This window comes from Mirounga angustirostris, unplaced genomic scaffold (assembly GCF_029215605.1).
Source record: "Mirounga angustirostris isolate CCGP_5_RB_7025 unplaced genomic scaffold, mMirAng1.0.hap1 SCAF_6, whole genome shotgun sequence".
NCBI classification, from domain to species: Eukaryota; Metazoa; Chordata; class Mammalia; order Carnivora; family Phocidae; genus Mirounga; species Mirounga angustirostris.
In genome coordinates, this window is record NW_026991714.1 from 113,844,407 (window position 1) to 113,865,923 (window position 21,517).

General features: G+C 51.8%; 2 protein-coding genes across 2 annotated transcripts; both read right to left on the reverse strand.

The window, feature by feature from the left end:
* Positions 1-773: 773 nt before the first annotated feature.
* LOC123842623 (protein PFC0760c-like) lies at positions 774-11,765 on the reverse strand. The gene is made up of 6 exons (XM_064595538.1): positions 11,747-11,765; positions 9,354-11,465; positions 8,086-8,124; positions 6,908-6,991; positions 5,382-5,459; positions 774-2,863 (listed from the first exon to the last, which is right to left on the reverse strand). The coding sequence occupies exons 1-2, from the start codon at positions 11,763-11,765 to the stop codon at positions 9,499-9,501; spliced, it is 1,986 nt and encodes a 661-aa protein (XP_064451608.1). The 3' UTR covers positions 774-2,863; positions 5,382-5,459; positions 6,908-6,991; positions 8,086-8,124; positions 9,354-9,498.
* Positions 11,478-21,315, reverse strand: LOC123841880 (anthrax toxin receptor-like). Its single transcript, XM_064594925.1, has 7 exons — positions 20,223-21,315; positions 20,078-20,146; positions 19,636-19,713; positions 19,480-19,540; positions 17,140-17,235; positions 13,721-13,790; positions 11,478-13,156 (listed from the first exon to the last, which is right to left on the reverse strand). The coding sequence occupies exons 1-7, from the start codon at positions 20,601-20,603 to the stop codon at positions 12,925-12,927; spliced, it is 987 nt and encodes a 328-aa protein (XP_064450995.1). The 5' UTR covers positions 20,604-21,315; the 3' UTR covers positions 11,478-12,924.
* Positions 21,316-21,517: the final 202 nt, after the last annotated feature.

Below are 21,517 nucleotides of genomic sequence, written 5' to 3' on the forward strand. Positions count from 1 at the left end.
TAGACATTGGGGAGGGTATGTGCTATGGTGAGTGCTGTGAATTGTGCAAGACTGTTGAATCACAGGGTGCCTGCGTGGCTCAGTTGGTTAAGCGACTGCCTTTGGCTCAGGTCATGATCCCGGAGTCCCGGGATCGAGTCCCGCATCAGGCTCCCTGCTCGGCGGGGAGTCTGCTTTGTCCTCTGACCCTATCCCCTCTCATGTGTTCTCTCTCTCTCAAATAAATAAATGAAATCTTAAAAAAAAAAAAGACTGTTGAATCACAGATCTGTACCTCTGAAACAAATAATACAGTATATGTTAAAAAAAAGAAGAAGAAGAAGAAGACGATGAAGGAGAAAAGAAGAGAAGAAGAGAAGAAGAAGAAGAAGAAGAAGAAGAAGAAGAAGAAGAAGAAGAAGAAGAAGAAGAAGAAGAAGAAGAAGAAGAAGGAGGAGAAGAAGAAGGAGAAGAAGATAACAGGAGGGGAAGAATGAAGGGGGGGAAATTGGACGGGGAGATGAACCATGAGAGACTATGGACTCTGAAAAACAAACTGAGGGTTCTAGAGGGGTATGGGGTGGGAGGATGGGTTAGCCTGGTGATGGGTATTAAAGAGGGCACGTTCTGCATGGAGCACTGGGTGTTATGAATCATGGAACACTACATCAAAAACTAACGATGTAATGTATGGTGATTAACATAATAAAAAAAATAAAGCTAAAGTGAATCTCTTATAGGCAGCATATTCTTAGATTTTTTTTTTTAAAGATTTTATTTATTTGAGAGAGAGAATGAGAGAGAGAGAGAGAGCATGAGAGGGGGAGGGTCAGAGGGAGAAGCAGACTCCCTGCTGAGCAGGGAGCCCGATGTGGGACTCGATCCCGGGACTCCAGGATCATGACCTGAGCCGAAGGCAGTCGCTTAACCAACTGAGCCACCCAGGTGCCCCAGATCTTATTTTTTTTTTACCCATTCAGCTATTCTGTGTCTTTTGATTAAAGAATTTAATTATTTTATGATTAAAGGAATTATTTATTACTATTGCCATTTAATTTTATTTATACGTTTCTTGTTTCTTATCTTGCTGTCTTTTGTTGTTTGACGACTTTTTGTAGGGATATGCTTTGATTCCTTTGATTCCTATTTCGTAACTTTTGTTTTTTAATTTTTATATATATTTTTAAAGACTTTATTTATTCATTTGTCAGAGAGAGAGACAGCACAAGCAGGGGAAGTGGGCTCAGGGAGAGGGAGAAGCAGGCTTGCAGGACCCTGGGATCATGACCTGAGCGAAGGCAGACACTTAACTGACTGAGTCACTCAGGCCCCCCTCATAACTTTTGCTTATCTCTTTTGGTTTTTCCTTTGTAATTGTGTGAAGGATTACATAAAATATCTTATTTTTATAACATCCTATTTTAAGCTGATAGCAACTTATTGATAGCATACATAAATTTATCCTTACATTTATCTGTCCTTCACATTTTAGGTAATTGATATTATAATTTACCTATTTTTAAATATTGTTTAACCAATAACAAGTTATGGTGGTTTTGTTTATTTTATACATTTTCTAGCCTTTTAACTAGAGTTCTAGGTAATTATGGACCACCATAACAATATTAGAGACTATCACCTTGACAATATGGTGGCCATTACCAATGAGTTTTGCAAACACTTTCTTTTGTTTTCACAATGTTAATTATGATCATTTACGTCTGCTTCATGGATATTCTTTAGCATATTGGGGGAGGCAGGTCTACTGGTTATGAACTCAACTATTGTTTGTTATGTTTTTCTCTCTCCATTTCAGAATAATAGGTTTGCTGGGTATCCTATTCTTGGTTGGCACTTTTTATCTTACACATTTGACTCTATCATCCTTCTTTCTTCTGCAAAGTTTCTGTTGAGAAATACACCTTAAGTCTTTTGGGAGGACTCCCCGTGTGTGATGACTCACATTTCTCTTGCTGCTTTCACAATTCCCTCTGCATTTCAGTTTTGGCAAGGTGTGTTGGTATAGCCCTATCTTGTTTAACCAGTTTGGGGGCCTTGGAGCCTCATGAATTTGGATTTCCATTTCTCTCTCCACATTTGATAAGTTTTCAGCCATTTAGCTTTAAATATCCTTTCTGTATCTTTCTCTTTCTCTTCTCACTCTGGGATTCTAAAACATTGTTTCTGTTGATGATGTCCCATTGTATTTCTTTGCTCCTTTTAAGTCCTTTTTTCTTTTTGTTTTTCCAATGGGATGATTTCAAATGACCTGTCCTTAAAGCACTGGGATATTAAGTAAACTTCCCAAGAGATTAAAACAGTCAGTGAGTGGGGAAACAGGTTGTATTCATATTTCAAAGACGCTTTGGGCTTTTTTCAAAGAGCAAAATTTGGACCAAATCCCATGCATCCAGGTCCTTCATGACAGATGAAGACCAACCTGCAGGGAGTGGGAGGCATCCATGTCTGCATCTGTAGACAGCAAGGTCCTTTATCCTGACAAGAACACTACAGATACATCTCATACAGTGGACTGATGCTGTAACAAACTCTCTTGTTGATCACCAACAATTCTAACTCCTTTGACCATATATCAAGACTCTATATATGTCCAATTCAGTACACAAAGGGCTCCTAACAGTCTTGGGTTTGGGGGGCTTTAGAGGCTGGACTATGGGGGTGGGAGTGACAAAGTAGGTCTGCAGAGTGCCTCGGCAGAGGGAGAGATCAATGGCAGCATCCTGGAGGGTGGGTGGGAGTATATGGTTGGGGGGTGTTGGCACTCTGAGCAGCAGCTGTTGAGGGGGAAGCATCCCTGGTTGGGTGGAAGGCAGGGCAACTGCCTGCAGAGGGGCTTCACTGGGGTGAAGTTGAAGCACCAACCCTGTAGGGAAGAGAATAGAGAGAAGGTCATCAAGAAGGCATTGGAGATGGAACCAGAATGCTTTGGTGTCCTTGGCTCAAGGGGGTTCCACCTCATGACCCATCAAGACCAACATGGTAGGACCTTGTTGATACCCTTCCTCTCCCTGGGTGCTGGCCTCCAGGCTGGGCTGCTATTTCAAGACTCATTTCAGGTGTTGGAAATCTTCCCTGCCTCCCCCAGGCAGCCCCAGTGTTCTGACTCTGGATTCCTTCTGTTCTGGTTTTGAACTTGTCTGCTTCCCCTTGGACTGGGAGCCTCAGGAATGAGAACAAAGCCTGACAGCTGAGGAGCACAAGCCTTGCCCAGGTTCTTTCAGCGATTGTGTGCTGAAGGGTTGAGTTCTCACCACAACCGTGAGGCCAGGTTCTGGGCCCCCAGGGCAAGGGAAGCTGGGGGCACCCTCGGGTGGGTGATGGGCTGTGGAGGCAGCAGTCAACCTGAACTCCTTGGCTTGGGATGAGAACAATACAGATGCTTCAGGACAGTAAAATCTGCCCCTAGTTTACTCTCATCCCCTCCTGCCCCTAGCCCTGAATCAGCTGAGAACTCCCAGCTGAAAGGCTCAGATAAGCCAGGGAGGGGGGCCTGGGCACGCTGGCTTCTGACAGCATCTCTGGCCCCTCTAGCTCCAGGAGATACAGACAGTGGATAAGAAAGGGCCTGTATTTTCCACAGGCAGCAAACCTGAGAGGAGGGAGACCATGTTGGCCTTTCCCAGACCCCCAGCTCCCTTCCAGGGAGCAGTTCTTCTAGGACCACAGGGTCTGGCTTTAATTCAAACAAACCTACTGGCACAAGGCAACCACAATTTTAGGAACACTGACTGGGTAAAGCCCCTGTGCATGGCCCTTCCTTAGTGTGGTCCTTGCACACCCCCACACACCATGCACACTTGCACCTCCAAGTCCCCATGACCTTCTGCTCATTATGTGCCACACGAAATGCAAAGTGCCAGATAGGACAGTCCCTGCTCTCAAAGGAGCTTCTAGGTCACTGGCTTGCTGTAGTCACTTGAATAACAGCCCTGACAGATATCCAGGTCCTGGTCTTTGGAACCTGTGGCTGTTTTGGGTTACACTGGAAAAGGACCTTTGAGATGTGATTAAGTTAAGGACCTTGAGATGAGATTATCCTGGGTTATGTGGATGGGCCCACAGGTGAGCACAGGTTCCTATGAGAGGGAGACCTACCCACAGAAGAGGAGAAGGTGATGGGAGGGGTGAAACAGGGAGATTCAAGGTGCTGCTCTGCTGGCATATGGATGGAAGAAGGGGCCAGGAGCCAGAGAACCCTAGGACTGCAGTTCCGGAAGTGGAAAAGGCAGGAAAGGGATTGTCTACAGTCAGACCCTCCAGAAGGAGCACGGTCCTGGTGAGAACTGGATTTCTGCTCAGGAAAACGGTTTCACACTTCCAGCCTCCAGAGCTGTGAGGACTCCAGGACTGAAAACTTGTGGTTTTCAGCTGCTAAGTTTGTGACACTTTGTTACAGCAGCCACAGGAAAGTAGCACCCTTGCCCACCAGAGGACCGACAGTAAAAACATAGCCATTCACAACACTGGAGGAAAGAACAGACTGAGCCCGCAGAGCACAGCCCCGTTCGGGGTTCAGGGTTCGTGCTGAGTGTTCAGATCCTGCACACCACTCCCTGCCAGCTCTCAGCAGTGCTGTGTGTGTTCTCCAAGGGGCTCAGGCCACAGTGAGGATCTCATCCACAGAGGTGTGCAGACTCAGGAGGCAGGAGAGGGAGTGGCTCTCCGAGCCCAGCTCTCTATTGACTAAGGGGCCCTGGACAGGCTTTGACCCTCAAAGTCAGATGGGAAGGGACAGAGGAGTGGGAAGGGAGCCCCCTCCTACAGGGCCTACTTATGAGCTCCCAGCTCTGCTCAGGATGAGCGGATTGACTTCAGACAGCCCTGGGTGCCGAACTTGCTCTCTGGGTGGCCTCCATTCCTTTCCTGACCTCTTGGACGGTTATTTGCCATTGGCACACAAACAGGGCCCCTCCTGGCTCCAGAGAGGACTGGGCCAACTCTAGAGCTGGCATGGCAGGAGCCTGGCAGAGCCGTGGGCAGCTGTAAGTGCCCCACAATGCATGAGTCCGCCCAGGAGAGTCTCAGTGGATGAGGGCAGCCAGCAGACCCCCCAGGGGGGTGGTGCTCAATAGGGAGGGATGATGGATAGGGGCCAGGAGAACTCTCTGGCTGGCCTCCCTCTACAGCTTCTTTGACTTAAGTTTGGAGGCCCTGGGTCATAAGAAAGTTTCCTGTTATTTGGAGAGGATATGCATGAAAATGCAGGCATCATGTCCAGAATCAGCCTGGGAGGCTCCTGAGCACCACCTCTCCATGTCTTGGCATCCTCCCTGGCAGATGCCTAGACACAATCCCTGACCCACAGTCCCTGAGTGCAACTGTCAAGGGCAAAGAGCAAAGTCCTCCTTCCCCATGGGGAGCATCCCTGTGCCCCTGCTTACCTGGTCCCTAGGCTGACACCACATCAACGGCAGCTGATTGCAGGTTTGAACAAAGTCACACAAGGTATCCAGTTTGTCCTGAAAAGCAGATGTGGCCATGAGGAGACTCTAGGCATGGTGGTCACCTCGAGAGGGGTAGAGTCCTCTCTGGCTTGAGATGGTCCCAGAGGGCTCTGTCCCCAGGAACACACTGAGACAGCACTGCAGCCTCTACCTGGGGCAGGGGCCTGGTGGCCTTGTGGTTTGAGGGCAGGAGTGTCACTGCAGATTGCTTTGGAATCTGGAACAGGTCTTCCTCTCGATGTACTGCCTGGGGCCTCCTCATCCCTGCCCTCACACCACCCTCTGCAGGGTTGGGAGCTCCCTCCCTGGGTGGGGCCCAGTGCATCCTGGGGTAAGGATATTTCCTTCAGGCCTCCTCCTCCATGAGGCCCTGGTCCCTCCATGTCACTGGGCCCCAAGGACAATGGAGTTAGCTCAGTCCCTCACTCTGCTGAGCGGACTCGTGCAAGGCTCGCAGGAGCCACGGGCGTTTCTGGATACTTTTAATAGTGAACAAACCTTGCTCAGAATTTTCCTGTAGAAGATGTTGTTTCTGACCCACAGGAGCCTGCTTATGATTGAGCCTGTGTTTGCTCATGCACCTGCTGGCGGGTGAGACTGAAGCCATTGCTGGAGCCGCTGACAAGCTCTGAGAGAGCCCGGGACCGGCAGGCTGTAGCCAGCCGCCAGCTTCTGCAAACCTGGGCCTTTGCCAAGGGGGAGACCCTAGTGCTGGGCCCCACATGGTGGCGGTGGCTGGAGCCCTCACTTTTTGTTCTCTCCTGGGCCCGGGGATCAGGATGCCCTGTGCTTTTTCTCTAGTGCCAAGGGATCAATGTCGCTTTCCATAAACGTCATCTCCCTGAATGCCACGGTTCATATGGTCCATGAACGGGCTGCTCCCTTTTCTTCCTCAGCCCAGCCTGGAGGTCACAGCACCCTCCCCAGTGCTCTTCTTTTTTTTTTTTTTTATTCTTATGTTAATCCCCATACATCATTAATTTTAGATAAAGTGTTCTATGATTCATTGTTTGTGCATAACACCCAGTGCTCCATGCAGAATGTGCCCTCCTCAATACCCACCACCAGGCTAACCCATCCTCCCACCCCCCTCCCCTCTAGAACCCTGTTTCTTTTTCAGAGTCCATCGTCTCTCATGGTTTGTCTACCCCTCCAATTTCCCCCGCTTCATTCTTCCCCTCCTGCTACCTTCTTCTTCTTCTTCTTTTTTTTTTCTTAACATATATTGCATTATTTGTTTCAGAGGTACAGATCTGAGATTCAACAGTCTTGCACAATTCACAGCGCTTACCAGAGCACATACCCTCCCCAGTGTCTATCACCCAGTCACCCCATCCCTCCCACCACACCCCACTCCAGCAACCCTCAGTTTGTTTCCTGCAATTAAGAATTCCTCATATCAGTGATATCATATGATACATGTCTTTCTCTGTTTGACTTATTTTCCCCAGTGCTCTTCTTACCTCGATATGTCTCACGTTGTCTTGCTGGTACCTACAACAAGGGACAATCACCATGTTGCATGTCTGTATACACGTCTCTGACTCCTAGGAAGAGAAAGCACAGCTTGCTTTTTTGTCTGGCAGCTCCTGGGCACAGACACATGACCTGTGCTGCTCCAGCTCCTGGTAGCGGCCACTCAGGACAAGTGCACTGCTGCGAGATTTCGAGGACAAATGAGGAGCACCCTGCTCTGTGACAGTTTCTCCATGGGAAAAACAAGGAAACTCAATGTATTTGCAAATATGGCCTTCCCCCAAAAGGCTGACTAACTCTATCCTGTCCCTTTGGTCTCCTGGGGCTGCCTGTGGTAGAAAAGCCCGGTCTTAGGGCTGCACAGTGTACAGGAGGGCTGTCCACGTGGGAGCATTTGCAAGGGACAGGGCTGCACTCACCTGACCCTGGCAGATCCATTCTCAGCAGGTAGCACTGCACCTAGTCCCTGCACAGCCCCGGGCAGTGAGGCCTGCTTCCCACCAGCCCTCAGGCTCAGGTGCCCCTGTTCAGAACACTTTGTCCCCACTATAACTCCTTCTTCTGGGACCTGGCTTGGGCCCCCACCCTGGGGGATCCACAGCCTGCTCCCCTGACCCTGGCTTTCTGTGCTCACCTGGGCTGGGCCTGCCTCACAGCTCAATGCCAGGCAAGACACCCTCCAATATCCCCAACTCCAGCCAAGCCCCTGGCCCTGCCAGGGGACCGGGATGGAGATCAATGATATGCAGCCCAATATACATCAGAGCCTGGGCAGAGGACCAAATTTTGAAATCTAAGGCTCCTTTTCTAAAAGTTCACCTGAGTCTCTCAAACAGTCCTGTGGAAATTGACCCAAAGTCCCTATATTTTAATAAAGATCAGAGCACTTGCTGAAACAGGCTACCTCAAGTTGCTAATTCGGTGACAAAGCCCTGGATCAGCAGAGCTGCATACTTGGGAAGGGTGTTTTGAGTCCCAAGTCCTCCTGAGGCCCCTCTGTATTCCTCGGTACCCTCTTCTTTCTGCCTGCTCTCTCAGCCCAGCTAGTTGGGAGGTGTGGGGGAAAGGGGAACAAATATCCCATAGGCAGCAGGAGTCCTTTTGTGTGAAGTTCAATGTGGGCATCGGGCATACTGACCACATCAGGACCAAAATCATGACTTACCCTTTCTATTTTCTCCACTGGTGGTGGCTCCTTGTCAGTCTAGAATGTTAAAGAGACATAAACGCGGGCTAGAGTGGCATGGAGGTTGCAGGCTCCACCATGCAGACAGGAGGGGACCCTACTCAGCAGCAGCTGGACAGAACGTGGGCTTTGGGTGTCAGTCTACCAGCCCACTGCCCATGGGTCTCTGCCCAACCAGCTGCACCACCCTGAGCCCCAGGCTCCTGGGTTATCAAAGGGGATCAGACCTCCCTGGAGGGTGCACTGGGAGACAGCCAGACTAGGCTGCCTGGTCCCCGGCAGAGGCACCCCAGCTGGTAGTGTTCATCAGCAGCCCTTCCATCACACGAAGACAGGAGAACTCGCCCCACTTCGCCTCCTACCCCTTACCTCCCAAGTCCCCGTAGCCCTCTCTGGCCCCTCCTGTGCGATGGCAGCGCCCAACCCCACCTTCTGTCCTCATAGCTCCCCCTCCGCAGCAATGGGACCTGCTTGTGTCCTGCAGCTTTGCTCTGTCCTTTCCTACCTCTGCCATCTCCTCTTCCTTCACCAGCTCTGGCCCGGGCCCTTGCAAACCCAGCAGCCAGTGCATCTGCCCTCCTGCCTCCCCCAAGGCCAGTGTCTGTCCTTTGCTAGGGCTCTCCTTGCCACACCCTATGAAGGTGACATTTACCCTCCACCCCCAGGTACCAATCCAGACCAGACACCAGACTGTGAACTCCTGAGGGCAAGGCTGGTGGCAGCTCCATTCCTGTCCTTCTGTGGCCCAGCGTGCCCTGGCCCTGAGTAATGGCTGAGGAAGGAAGGCCAGACCCACTGGACGAGGGCAGAGATCCTTGTTGGGGTCCAAGGCTCAGCTGCCCCAGAGGTCAGGGATCCTCCCAGCTGGCAGGATTCTCCCTTGGAGCCCTCAGTGCCTCCCGCAGGGCCCTCCTTCTTCCCTCAGCACCAGAGGCCTCTTCTGGTGTTGGCCTCCCTGAGTCTTCCAGAAGCCTGGCAGCTGTGTGGCCTCCCTGGTGGCTTCTCCCCAGAGGCCAGGGCAGCTCTTAGGTCCCCTCTAGAGACATGTGTGAGGCAGGTGGTCCCTCAGACACAGGCTGAATCTCTGCCTGGGAATACAAGGCAAGCTGTGCTTCTATTTGCTCATGCAAAGACCTGGTTGCTGATGGGAACCTGCCCACAGGCAGAATATGGGGGTGGAATGGCTCGGGTCCCTTGTAGTTTGGGGAGGGCCCGTGTCACAGGCTGTGCGGGCAGGGCTCACTCACGTTCATGCAACAGCAGATGCAGCAGATCAGCACCGGGATAATGAGCAGGGTTGGGACGAGCACTGGGTATAGGAGAGATGTGTCAAGGATAGGCTTTTCTGTGACAAACATGTGCACTGTGGTCTTTGGTATGACAACTGAGGTCTCAGTCATTTCCTGTGTGACAACTGTGGACAGTGTGGTTGTCCACGTGGTCGTCGTGGGCATTGTGGTCATCCGTGTCGTCGTCATGAGCGTTGTGGTCATCCGTGTGGTCGTTGTGGGCGTTGTGGTCGTCCGTGTGGTCGTTGTGGGCGTTGTGGTCGTCCGTGTGGTTGTCGTGGGCGTTGTGGTCCTCCGTGTGGTCGTGGTGGTGGTTGTGGTCCTCCGTGTGGTCGTGGTGGTGGTTGTGGTCCTCCGTGTGGTTGTCGTGGGCGTTGTGGTTCTCCGTGTGGTGGTGGTGGTGGTTGTGGTCCTCCGTGTGGTTGTCGTGGGTGTGGTGGTCCTCCGTGTAGTTGTGGTGGTGGTTGTGGTTGTCGTGGTGGTTGTGGTCCTCCTTGTGGTCGTTGTGGTCCTCCGTGTGGTCGTTGTGGTCCTCCGTGTGGTCGTCGTGGGCGTCGTGGTCCTCCGTGTGGTCGTCGTGGGCGTCGTGGTCCTCCGTGTGGTCGTCGTGGTCCTCCGTGTGGTTGTCGTGGGCGTTGTGGTCTTCCGTGTGGTTGTCGTGGTCCTTCGTGTGGTTGTCGTGGGCGTTGTGGTCCTCCGTGTTGTTGTGGTCGTTGTGGTTGTTGTGGTTGTCCGTGTGGTTGTTGTGGTCCTCCTTGTGGTCGTCGTGGTCCTCCGTGTGGTCGTCGTCGGCGTTGTGGTCCTTCGTGTGGTCGTCGTGGTCCTCCGTGTGGTCGTTGTGGGCGTTGTGGTCCTCCGTGTGGTCGTTGTGGTCCTCCGTGTGGTCGTGGGAGTTGTGGTCCTCCGTGTGGTCGTCGTGGTCCTCCGTGTGGTCGTGGGAGTTGTGGTCCTCCGTGTGGTCGTCGTGGTCCTCCGTGTGGTCGTCGTGGGCCTCCGTGTGGTCGTTGTGGTCCTCCGTGTGGTCGTCGTGGTCCTCCGTGTGGTTGTCGTGGTCCTCCGTGTGGTCGTCGTGGTCCTCCATGTGGTCGTCGTGGTCCTCCATGTGGTCGTTGTGGTCCTCCGTGTGGTTGCCCTGGTCCTCCGTGTGGTCGTCGTGGTCCTCCATGTGGTCGTCGTGGTCCTCCGTGTGGTCGTCCTGGTCCTCCGTGTGGTCGTCGTGGTCCTCCGTGTGGTCGTTGTGGTCCTCCGTGTGGTCGTCGTGGTCCTCCGTGTGGTCGTTGTGGTCCTCCGTGTGGTCGTTGTGGTGGTCGTGGTCCTCCGTGTGGTCGTCGTGGGCGTTGTGGTCCGCCGTGTGGTCGTCGTTGTGGTTGTGGTCCTCCGTGTGGTCGTCGTGGGCGTTGTGGTCCACCGTGTGGTCGTCGTTGTGGTTGTGGTCCTCCGTGTGGTCGTCGTTGGCGTTGTGGTCCGCCGTGTGGTCGTTGTGGTGGTTGTGGTCCTCCGTGTGGTCGTCGTGGGCGTTGTGGTCCTCCGTGTGGTCGTCGTTGTGGTTGTGGTCGTCCGTGTGGTCGTCGTTGGCGTTGTGGTCCGCCGTGTGGTCGTCGTGGTGGTTGTGGTCCTCCGTGTGGTCGTCGTTGGCGTTGTGGTCCGCCGTGTGGTCGTCGTTGTGGTTGTGGTCCTCCGTGTGGTCGTCGTGGGTGTTGTGGTCCTGCGTGTGGTCGTCGTTGTGGTTGTGGTCCTCCGTGTGGTCGTCGTTGGCGTTGTGGTCCGCCGTGTGGTCGTCGTGGTGGTTGTGGTCCTCCGTGTGGTCGTCGTGGGCGTCGTGGTCCTCCGTGTGGTCGTTGTGGGTGTCGTGGTCCTCCGTGTTGTCGTCGTGGGTGTTGTGGTTGTCCGTGTGGTCGTCGTTGGCGTTGTGGTCCTGCGTGTGGTCGTCGTGGTTGTTGTGGTCCTCCGTGTGGTCGTCGTGGGTGTTGTGGTCGTCTGCGTGGTCGTCGTGGGTGTTGTGGTTGTTCGTGTGGTTGTCGTGGGCATTGTGGTCTTCTCTAGTGGTTCCTTGGGCCTTAATGGGTCTTCCTGCAAAATCCAGACATGTCAGTGACTGGGGTGGGCATGAGTGACCTCTTACTGGGGGTACACCCTCGTACCCACACCAGACCTTCCCATACTCCTGGTCCTATAGGCCTTAATATTCCCACCTCCAGGGAGCACTGAGGGGCTGGAGGACAGGGACAGTAACCAGAGAGCCACTGTGGAACCCCGGGCCACAGAGCACACACTAGCCCTGCTCACAGGCTCTGTCCTAGAGCCCTGACAAGGGAGTGGAATCCCCGTGGTGGCACAAAGCCAGTCCTCACTGCATGCCTCGGCTGACATGCTGCACAGCCCTGCCCTAAGCCAAGTGGTCTGCTTTCCCAGAGGCAGGAGAAGGAGAGGGGTGAGGGTCTGTGTCCAGGAAACAAAGCAGCTGAAGGGGGAGGCAGGGTAGGGCCCATGGTGGTGTGGCTCCTCCTGAGGTCTTTCTGACATGTGTCTGCTGAGGCCGGGCTGTCAGTTGGTGGGACTCCTGGTGGGCAAATGGGTGAGTTCAGTCTGCTGATCCAGGAGTGTATGTCCGGGCACAAGCAAAGACACAGTCGGAGGACTGTCAGCACTGTTGGAACCCTCCCAGGCTGGGACTGGACAATAGGGTGGTGGCAATTAGGCACAGTTGGCCCTCCTCCCAGGCAGCTGTCTTCCACATCCTGACGCTGTCGCCCATGTCATGCTGCCCTGTGCCAGGTGTCCAGGTGACACAGAGCTCTGAGGAAGGGGCACCTGGGAGCAGAACCTTCTTTCCCACCTGTCATTGAGTTGCCTGTCCCTGAGTTGAGCCCCAGGTTCTCCCCACAGCCCTGCCCGCTTCCCCACCCACTGCAGGAGAGCACCGTCCTTCAGAGGTCAGAAAAAGTTAGCAGAGAGGGCAGCTGAGGAGCGTGAGAAAGCAGCAGAGGCAGAGGGGAGGCTGATGTTCTCTGCAAAATGACAGCGGGTGTTCTTCATGTGGGCTGGGTCTCAGGGCCAGTGATGGGCGTGTGTGGGTTCAGCCATACCAGCAACTGCATCCATACAGTGGAAACACACCTGGTCCCACCCTCCAGATGCCCTGTGTCTGGGACCTGGATTTGCAGTGTTCCAGTGTCCCAGAGGTCCTGGATTCTGTCTCCTAGCACACAGCCCCCCAGCTTCTCCCAGTTGCCTAGCTGGAATGCAGGGTGGAGCCCTGAGTTCCCCACCACTAGACCTGGGCCAGGAGAGGTGGCAAGGGGAGAGGCAGGTGTCAGAGGCTCAGCACTATTTCTGGAGTCTCCTCAGAGCTTAACTGTCCCCTTTCATGTGCTTCCAATGACACTTGGTTCACACAGAGAGCAGAGCTTCTGCAGGGCCTGGACAGGTGGCTGCACCATAGGGGATCTTCTGGAAGCACTCCCAGGGCACCTCAGAAGCCTGAGTGTGGGGACAGCTTGCTGATGAAGGGCTGAGGGCCCCAAGCTGGCTATGAGAAGCTGCCCAGCTGCTTGTCTGCATGAGCCACTTGCTTGGACTGCTTGGGACATTCTTCCCCTCTTCTGCCTCCCCTGGTGTCTGCTCCTTCCATGAAGTGGTTCTGGTCAGCCCAGGAGGGAGGCTGCAGCCCTACTTTGGCACTCACACAGTCGTTGCCTTGGAAAACCATTTTGCCGAGGAAGCTGTTGCCACCGTCCATGCTATATCTCACGATGACCTTCCTAAAGCATAGAAAAGGCAGATGGTGATCACCAGTATGGATAGGTATACTTCTTGCATTTGAGTCAGCTATAGTCAATAGTTTTGTTTATTGCAATGGCTTTGGCCATCAGGCATTGGGTCCACCAGTGAGCATACAGTATGGGTAAGGGGGGCTCACCCCAAGCACTACAAGGTCAACTTCTGCAGTGAAGACTGACCAGGCATGAGGAGACTTACATCGGGTCAGATGCCCTCTTGGCCGTGGGCTAAGTTTCCAGGGAGCGCAGCTTGGTGTCACCATCCTGACTCTTTATTTATAGAGTATGTTGACTTAGCTCTGAACAGCTGTCTGGAACAAAGTTACCATCACAGGGTACATCATCTCCTGAATCCTACATTCCTCAGCAGAGCCAGGGATGAGGGAATCCTTGAGTGCTTCTGGGGACCACCACCAAGGGCATGTGCTGAGGATGCCTGGAGCCCTCCCTGAATTAGACACGTACTACCCGTAGCTTGGCATCCCGTGTTCTGTATACCTCATGGTGGCAAAAATGCCCATCTGGCCCCTGTCCTGGGGCACTTACTGTTTGTCGGTCTCAATTATATGTCCAGGGCACATTATACTTCTTTCCGTTACTTCAAGCGCTTTTCTATCTGAGAGACAATCACAATAGAATAATGTCAGTGTCATGTCCATTCATCCATCTCTTCTTTTCTGCCAGCCTCTGGCAAGCAGAGTTAACACTTTGAAAGATATCAGCTTCTCCTCTCTGCATTCCTCTGAGCCCCTACTGTGCACCAGGTCCTCTAGAATGCTCTGGTTGGAATGGAAGAGACAGGCTGAGTCCCAGTTCCCAACGGCCTTACATTTGAGGGACTGGAGGGAAGACAAACATTGAAATAACTAACAAAGAACAAAATAGGGGTGCCTGGGTGGCTCAGTTGGTTAAGCGTCTGCCTTCGGCTCAGGTCATGATCCCAGGGTCCTGGGATCGAGCCCCGCATTGGGCTCCCTGCTCAGTGGGAAGCCTGCTTCTCCCTTTCCCACTCCCCGTGCTTGTGTTCCCTCTCTCGCTGTGTCTCTCTCTATCAAATAAATAAAATCTTTAAAAAAAAAATTTAAAAAAAAGGAACAAAATAAATGCAGACAGTGAGAAGTGCTGAGACAATAAGAAGCAAGGGGAGGACAGAGAGTGGAAGGGAAAAGACACAGCTTAGGAATGGGGGACCTGTCCTGTCCTTAAGAGATACCATTTCCTTTCACAGAAACAAAAATCTGTATACTTCAGTGACTTCACTGATGTGATGGCTGGGATTTGCTTCAAAGTAATCCACGGTGAAGGCATCAATAAAACCAGATTGTCCAGAGTTGATAATTATTGAAAGTAGGTGAAGCTGTGTCAAGTTCATTATACAATTTTTGCTACTTGTCTCTATTGTTGAAAATTTCCATTACAAATAAAGTCTCTTTGAGGAGAGGATCCTAGAGCTGAAACCAGGTGGGGGGAAAGCCAAGGAAAGATCCAAGGAAAGAGTGTCTGGCTTCTGCGAGCAAGTGCCAAGGGCCTGGGGCATAACTAGCTGAGCTTGTTGAGGAGAGACGTGAGTGAGGAGAGGTGGGCAGGGCATTGTGGGCCCTGGGAAGGGGTTTGGGTTTTATTCTAAGATGATGAATCTGACAGGGGGCTGGCCAGATCTGGGCAGGTTTTGGACATTGAAGCAACAGTGAACTGGATGTGGAGCAAAAGCAAAGGGGAAGCACAGTTGATAGGCAGGGTTTGGTGACAATGACTGGGTGGATGGTGGTGCCATTTAGTGAGGTAGCAAAGCCTGAGGGAGGAAGAGGGGCTCTCTTTGTCTTTGTGTTTTTGTGTGTGTGTGGGGGATCCTGGGAGTTGGCACTCAAGAGGCTCAGAACAGTTTTGTCTCTTGCAGCTGGGGGACCAAACTCTTTCATACCCCTAACTTTGGTCACAAGCCAGGACTATTCCCTACAGAATGGCTCATTTCCATGTGGACCAACCCTGGCCCTAACTCAATGGTCACATTAACTATGAGCTCCTGAACTGTCTGACCCCTCCACTGGGCTGATAATGAAAGCTAGCCACCACATATGGTTTCGGGAAAGCCAGCTGTGTCTGAGAGGTAGGATGGTTGGGGTTAGTGCGGAAAAAAATCCCTAAGAAATGCAATTTACTTTCCCGTAGGGTGTTCACAGTCCAGAGCAGAAAGAAGCTAATGACAGGTAGCTGCACACTGAGGGCCCAGAAGTTTGCTGAAGTGGAAAGGAGTTTTCAAACCACTATTAACTGATTAAACTGAATACTTAATTTATTTATTTAAACTAGTATAAAATTTCTTAAAACATAGAAACATTACACACTAAAGACAGAATACATACATAGCAACACCGATTTTAAAATTTTCTATATGCTTCTCTGTATTTTCTAAAATGTTTTCCCAGACATTTAAATCTAAGGAAAATGTAATTAGAAAAAAATTGAATCACTCCCCATCAGTGCATCAGAGGTCTTGGCAATAAAAAAAAAAAATCCTGCTAGGCCACTTGCGACCAGCCACTGAATGCATGCAGAGTGGCCATCAGCTGAAATGCACAGGAGTATGTGTTGGATTCTGCCATGTGAGGCCCTGGCACCAGTCCACACTGAAGAGGAACACTGGTGATCTCCAGGGTGCTAACCGATAGAGTCACAGGGCACAGAGGAAGTATCTGAGCACATTTCCTAGGAGATAGGTTGTGTCCAGCACTCCTTAAGAATGTCATCTCAGCAAGGCAAGGCCCAGACTAGGCAATTGGATCACATCTGTCTGTTTCCAGCTCTTCCTACAGCAGCTTCTGGCCTTGGGCAAACTCATTATTACCCCTCTGCCTCATTCCAGAGCTATACTGAGAAATAACAGTTTTGAGAATTTGGGGACATGACATATGCAAGGCCCTTAACACATTACCTGATATAGTAAGTGCTCCATGAACATTGTTCTCCATACAAAGGCTTCCTCAGTCCCTAAACCACTCCTGAGGAAGTACTGAGCAAGGAAAATCTAATCCCCCGAGGCCATCTATACACTGCAGCTGTGGGAATGTGGCCACAACAGTGCCCTGTCCTGTTCTGTGTGCCCACGGGAAAGAAGGAGACTAGAGATGCCCTGGGGGAGAGGATTTGCTATGGATTGACCAGATGGCCCTGGAAGATGTCACTGAACATACTATAATCAGGTGAAAGGATGGCATCAGCGGGCTAACTGGGAGAGCCGAGGAGGACACAGAAAGTCCTCCTGTCCCCCAGAGCTCTGGGGAGGATCACACCCACCTCAGCACCGAGGGCACATCTGCCTGCCCACCCGTGCGCTTCCTCAGGCCACTCGGCCATATGGAGGTACACCTGAGCCCGAGTGTTTCCCCAAATATTGGCTTATATAGGCAATATGGCTTAGTTAGCTCAACTATCATATTAGCCCCATTTTACAGTAGAGAAAAGAGAGGCCGAGAACAGAATCCTCATTTGGTGAAGGTCACACATGTGACATGTGCCTGTGCCAAGATCCCAGGGCCTGGGTCTGGCAGGTGGCACCCTCTCTCCATCCCAGGTGCACATACCCTTCCAGGAAGCTACCAGCGCACCTGGCCCAGACTCAGAGCCCCAGGGCTGCCTCGTTTCTACCAGCAGTCTCCAGGGATTCGGGTCCTTGTGGCTCAAGGCAAGTGAGTGCTGAGCCAAGGGAGGGGGAATGCAGCTCTGGGGCAGACCCAGCACCCAGAGCCATTAGGGGTAAAGCCCTGCTCCAACAGGCTCTGGTGCTTTGGGGGTTGATGACTTCCCAACTTCCCAGCCAGGTCCCTCCTTCCCCTTGTCCACACAGATCTATCCTCACAGTGTTCACAGTGCATGGTCAGCAAGGACTTTGAAGGCCTAGCTGGCTGAGGGGAAGGCAGCCTGAGATGGGGAATTTGTCACTTGGAGGCACCGAGGGGACTACTTACTGGGGAACCTCTTGCCGCCCACAAAATATTGGCAGACAAATTTCTCCTTGTTACTTGGATCTGGGACAGGTCTCAAAAATTCCACATCATAGTATTCTGCAAAGGCAATATTCGAAGGTCTGTGTGAGGCAGAGCTGAGAGCTACTTTCCCTCCTATCTGCTAGTTATAACAGTTCACACCAAAACCCCATTCTCAGGAACTCCTTCTGAGGAAAGCAACTTTGCTGCTCTCTCTGCTCCAACACCCCTCACCCAATTCCTCCAATAGTAACAAGCACACGAAGAAAATGAAGCCAAGGACAGACTAACGTCAGCTTGTGGGAGCTGCATTTCCTACAGAGGGGGGCACTGCATTGCAGCGGTCAGTGGCATGAGGACCCGTAGCCCCCAGCAGAGAGACCGGTCCTTCTGGATGGAGAACTTTCCTTCTGGAGAAGTTGTACAGCAGGCCTCCCGGAGCTCCAGAGAGAGGAGCTAGAAAGGCAGGCAGCTCCCTGACCAACGTTTCACCTGTGTCCTCTTCATGCTGCAATTCTACTTCTGGGATTGACCCAGGGAATCCTGACCCATGCCCACAGAGAGTGAGCCTCATGGTGCTCACAGCCTGCTGTAGCCACATGTTAGGAACAACCAGAATATTGACCAGAGAGACGAGTGAAAGAAATTTCCTCCATCTGTAGAATGGAATATGTGCTCATGGTTGGAAAATGTTATGTACTGCATGATCCCATTAATGCAAAACATCCTTGAAAAGCATATTTAGATAGCTGTGTACAGATACATGATCAGCCATCTATGGGAGTTATCTGTGGGAGAGAGATGGATGGGACAAATAGTAACTTTATCATAGTGGAGTGGAGGGACAGTAGCTAACAGACTGGCTGCAGGCATGTCTCTGCACTCACAGCGTTCCTTCTGCAGGCTCCTCCTGCCCAGCACAGCCTGCAGGCACTCCACTCAGAGGGTCTACCTGCCACCCTGCCCACTGGATCTTAGAGGAAAGCCCTCCTCTGCCCTGGGTCCTACTATGTGCCACCATGGATGTGCCCTGTCTGTTCTTTGCAGACATTCACTCTGGGTCCATCACATACAGGAACAAGAATGACAAGGTGCCAGCAACATCCTGCCTCAGTGGGCGAGAAAGCCCCAAGCATACCCAGCAAACACACAGGAGGGATGAATCTGCGAACCACTCAGCCTAGTACATCAACCAAACAGCGTTCATACCACATGAGTCCGTTAAGGGGATGTTTTTACACAGCAAACTAGCCTATGGAAGGAAAAATCAGAACATTAACTGCCTTCAGGTGGCAGGAGAAAGATTTTCTGAACAAGGGCCTAGCATGGATTTTCTGGAAACCAGTGTAGTGGTCTGTGTTTTCATGGGGGTTGGAGTCACACATGTGTTGTGTACTTTTGTCAGAACTCATGAAATGATACACTTTTGTCATATTTCAGAAAAATAACTTAATAAATATTGGTCCCTAGTTTAAGATACGCAGATGAGGGGTTTTAGTGAAATAGACTAATACCTATAATTTGCTTTACAATGCAACAAAAATTAAGGATGGATTCATGGACAGAGAGGGAGAGAGAGAATAGAGCAAGTGCACTAGATAGATCAATGATAAAAACCATGGTCAGATACTAAATATTAACTGCAAAATCCAGGCAGTGGAGGCAGGGCTGTTCATTGTACAGTTGTTTCCACTTTGCTGTAGGTTGGGAAATTTCCTTCACAAAAGGCTGGGAAAATATCAAAGAACAGAATGATAAAAATAAACCGTGACAGAGCCAAGCCGAAGTCATGGCACATACAAAGTGCCAAGGGCTGTGGGAATCCAGAGGGGCCAGTGAACCAGGGAAGGGGCAAGGGGGAGACTCCTGGGAGTGAGGCCTCAAAGGAGGGGTGGGCTGGACCCTGGAAAGCGGAGGGAGGGGCTTGCAGGAAGCCCATGCCTTCTCCCCCTCCCCCAGCCTAGCCCTGTTGGGGGCTAGGGGCCTCACACTCCCAGGCCAGGCTGGGGTTCGGGAAGGGGCCTGCTCCGTGCCCTCGGGCCCTGTGCAGAAGATGCCAGCCTGAGCCACAGAGGTGAAGAGGCTGCGAGTCTCATGCTCACCCCTGTCTGCTTTTCTAGGTGCTCTGGCCCTGGGATTTATTCACCATGCAAGGACCAGACACTCACACAAGTCACACTACCACCAAACACACAGTCACACTAACACTCACACAAACACAGACTCCACACATTTGGAGCCCACGGACACAGACATACATGTGTGCATACGTGCACACACTCCCCACACGCTTCTGTCTAGAACAGTGAGCTCATCTCTTACCATATAAACACATAAAGTAAATGCCCCTTGCCATAGCTTTCTCACAGGAATTTGCCACGAGCTAGAAAAGAGAGAGGGGTAGCAGATCAGGGACAGTGGATGGTGGTGAAATGGTGAGAAGCCTCCTTATCCCCTTCTCATTTAGTGCACACTCACCGATTTATAAAGGACTTCCATTTCCTTGACCTTCTCTGTTCCATACACATGGGACTGTTTTCCTGTAATGTCAGCCAGCTACAACGAAGAGGAAGTGTCTTGGCTCACAGGCAGTTGTAACTATGAGGTGTTCACAGGTAGTTGAAGACACAGAAGTCCCCATCCCAGGAGACAGTCTTTTGCCTCATGCTTGTTAGATTCCGAGGGCCAGACCCTGGTGTTGGCCAGCAGCCCACCCTTAGGGAAGGGAAAGCCCTTACATGTGTACCTGGGGTATATAGGTTTAACACAACAATTGTTATTTGTTTCTGGAGTGGCTATCTGCTGTCTAGACACTAGGTGTGGGTTAGAGGTCCATCCTCATGCAACCTTGGGAATGGTGCCTCTGAAAGTTTTCCCATCTAGGTTCATAGGTGGCACATGGTTACCTGCTCAGAATTACCTTATCTCTGTCATATTTGTTGAAACCCACGAAGTAAACTATGCCCCTCATTTTCTGAGCCTTCTGAACCTAAGACAAAGAAGATCTTGAGTAAAAATACCAAAATACATTCAGTGAAATGCTAGTAACGATGGGTTGGACTCACTTGGGACTTAATCATTGGTATTGATGATGATTTTGGTGGTGCAGTGTTCACAGCAATAATCAGGCTGTTAGTACGTGGGTCTGCAGAAGAAATACACAGTGGCCTGATCGGTAAAGGCACCCAGAGTGACTCTCTGCAGGCTGCTGGAACCACAGCACTGCTCCCCACACCTCCTCCCCAGAGGGGAGGCACCCCAACCCGAGCACCCACCATCACGGGTGCCTGCAGGGCTAGCAGCCCAGCCCTGGAGGGAGAAGGGATCTTAGCCAGGACCCACATTACAGACGACAGCACTGCGCCCTGCTCCGGCCCTTCCCACCAAACCGTCACTATGACCAGGTGTATAACCTTTGCCCTGAAAGGTAACTCCAGCTCCCTCATTGGACAAGCGTCAGTCTTTCAGATGAGCAAAGGATTGGACTGCCAGACTCGACTGTACCAGATGTCTCACAGCGCAGTGGAAAGCCTGGCTCTGGCTCAGGGCAGAGCCCACAGAAAGTCCTGCTCTATCTGCGGGCCCAGGGGTCCAGAAGGCGAGGTAGAGACTCTCGGGCTGCGGATCCCATGCCCAGCTCAGTGCCTTTCCCCACCAGGCCCATGCTTCCTTCCTGGCGAGTGCTGCAGCCCTACACTCTAGAAGAACATGGTTGTGGGCAGAGCACAGCTTTTTCCAGTGTTGGAGACACAGGCACAGGATGACATGAGCCAAAGGGAAGGAAGAGAAGGGAAAGGAGCCAGGGCCAGAAATGTGATGGAGACAAAGTGTGGGCAGCAGGGGGGGAATCCAGTGCTTTTTTCTGAAAACAGAATCTTATCTGCTCTAGGTCCCTTGGCTTTTCTGTTTTCTTGTTCAGGCAGCCCAAGTGTAGGTCAAGCACCTCTCAGTTACCAAGAACCTAGAAGGTCCATGCATGGCCCCATGTTGTTCTGAGACATATCACTGGGGGTGGTTTCATCCTCACTGCACAGAGGAGGGACCTATAGCCCAGAGAGGACAGCACCTTGCTCCAAGAGTCCGTGCTAGGAAGGGGCCGACGAGGGTCTGCACCAGACCTCCCTGAGGCTCAGGCCTGGCTCTGTTCCCACACCTGCCCACAGTGAAGTCACCAGGCAGCTTACTTAATTTGTGTGCTTCTTGAAGCTCCTCATTTACCTGCAAGGGAATGAAGGAGTGTTGGGGAAAGGCACTGAGAGGTCCCAGGATTACTCTAAGAACCCCATAAAGCAGAAGTCCTACAGTCAGTACCTCTTCAAATCCTTTCTCCATTAAACTTTCTCCTGCAGTTTCTATTGTC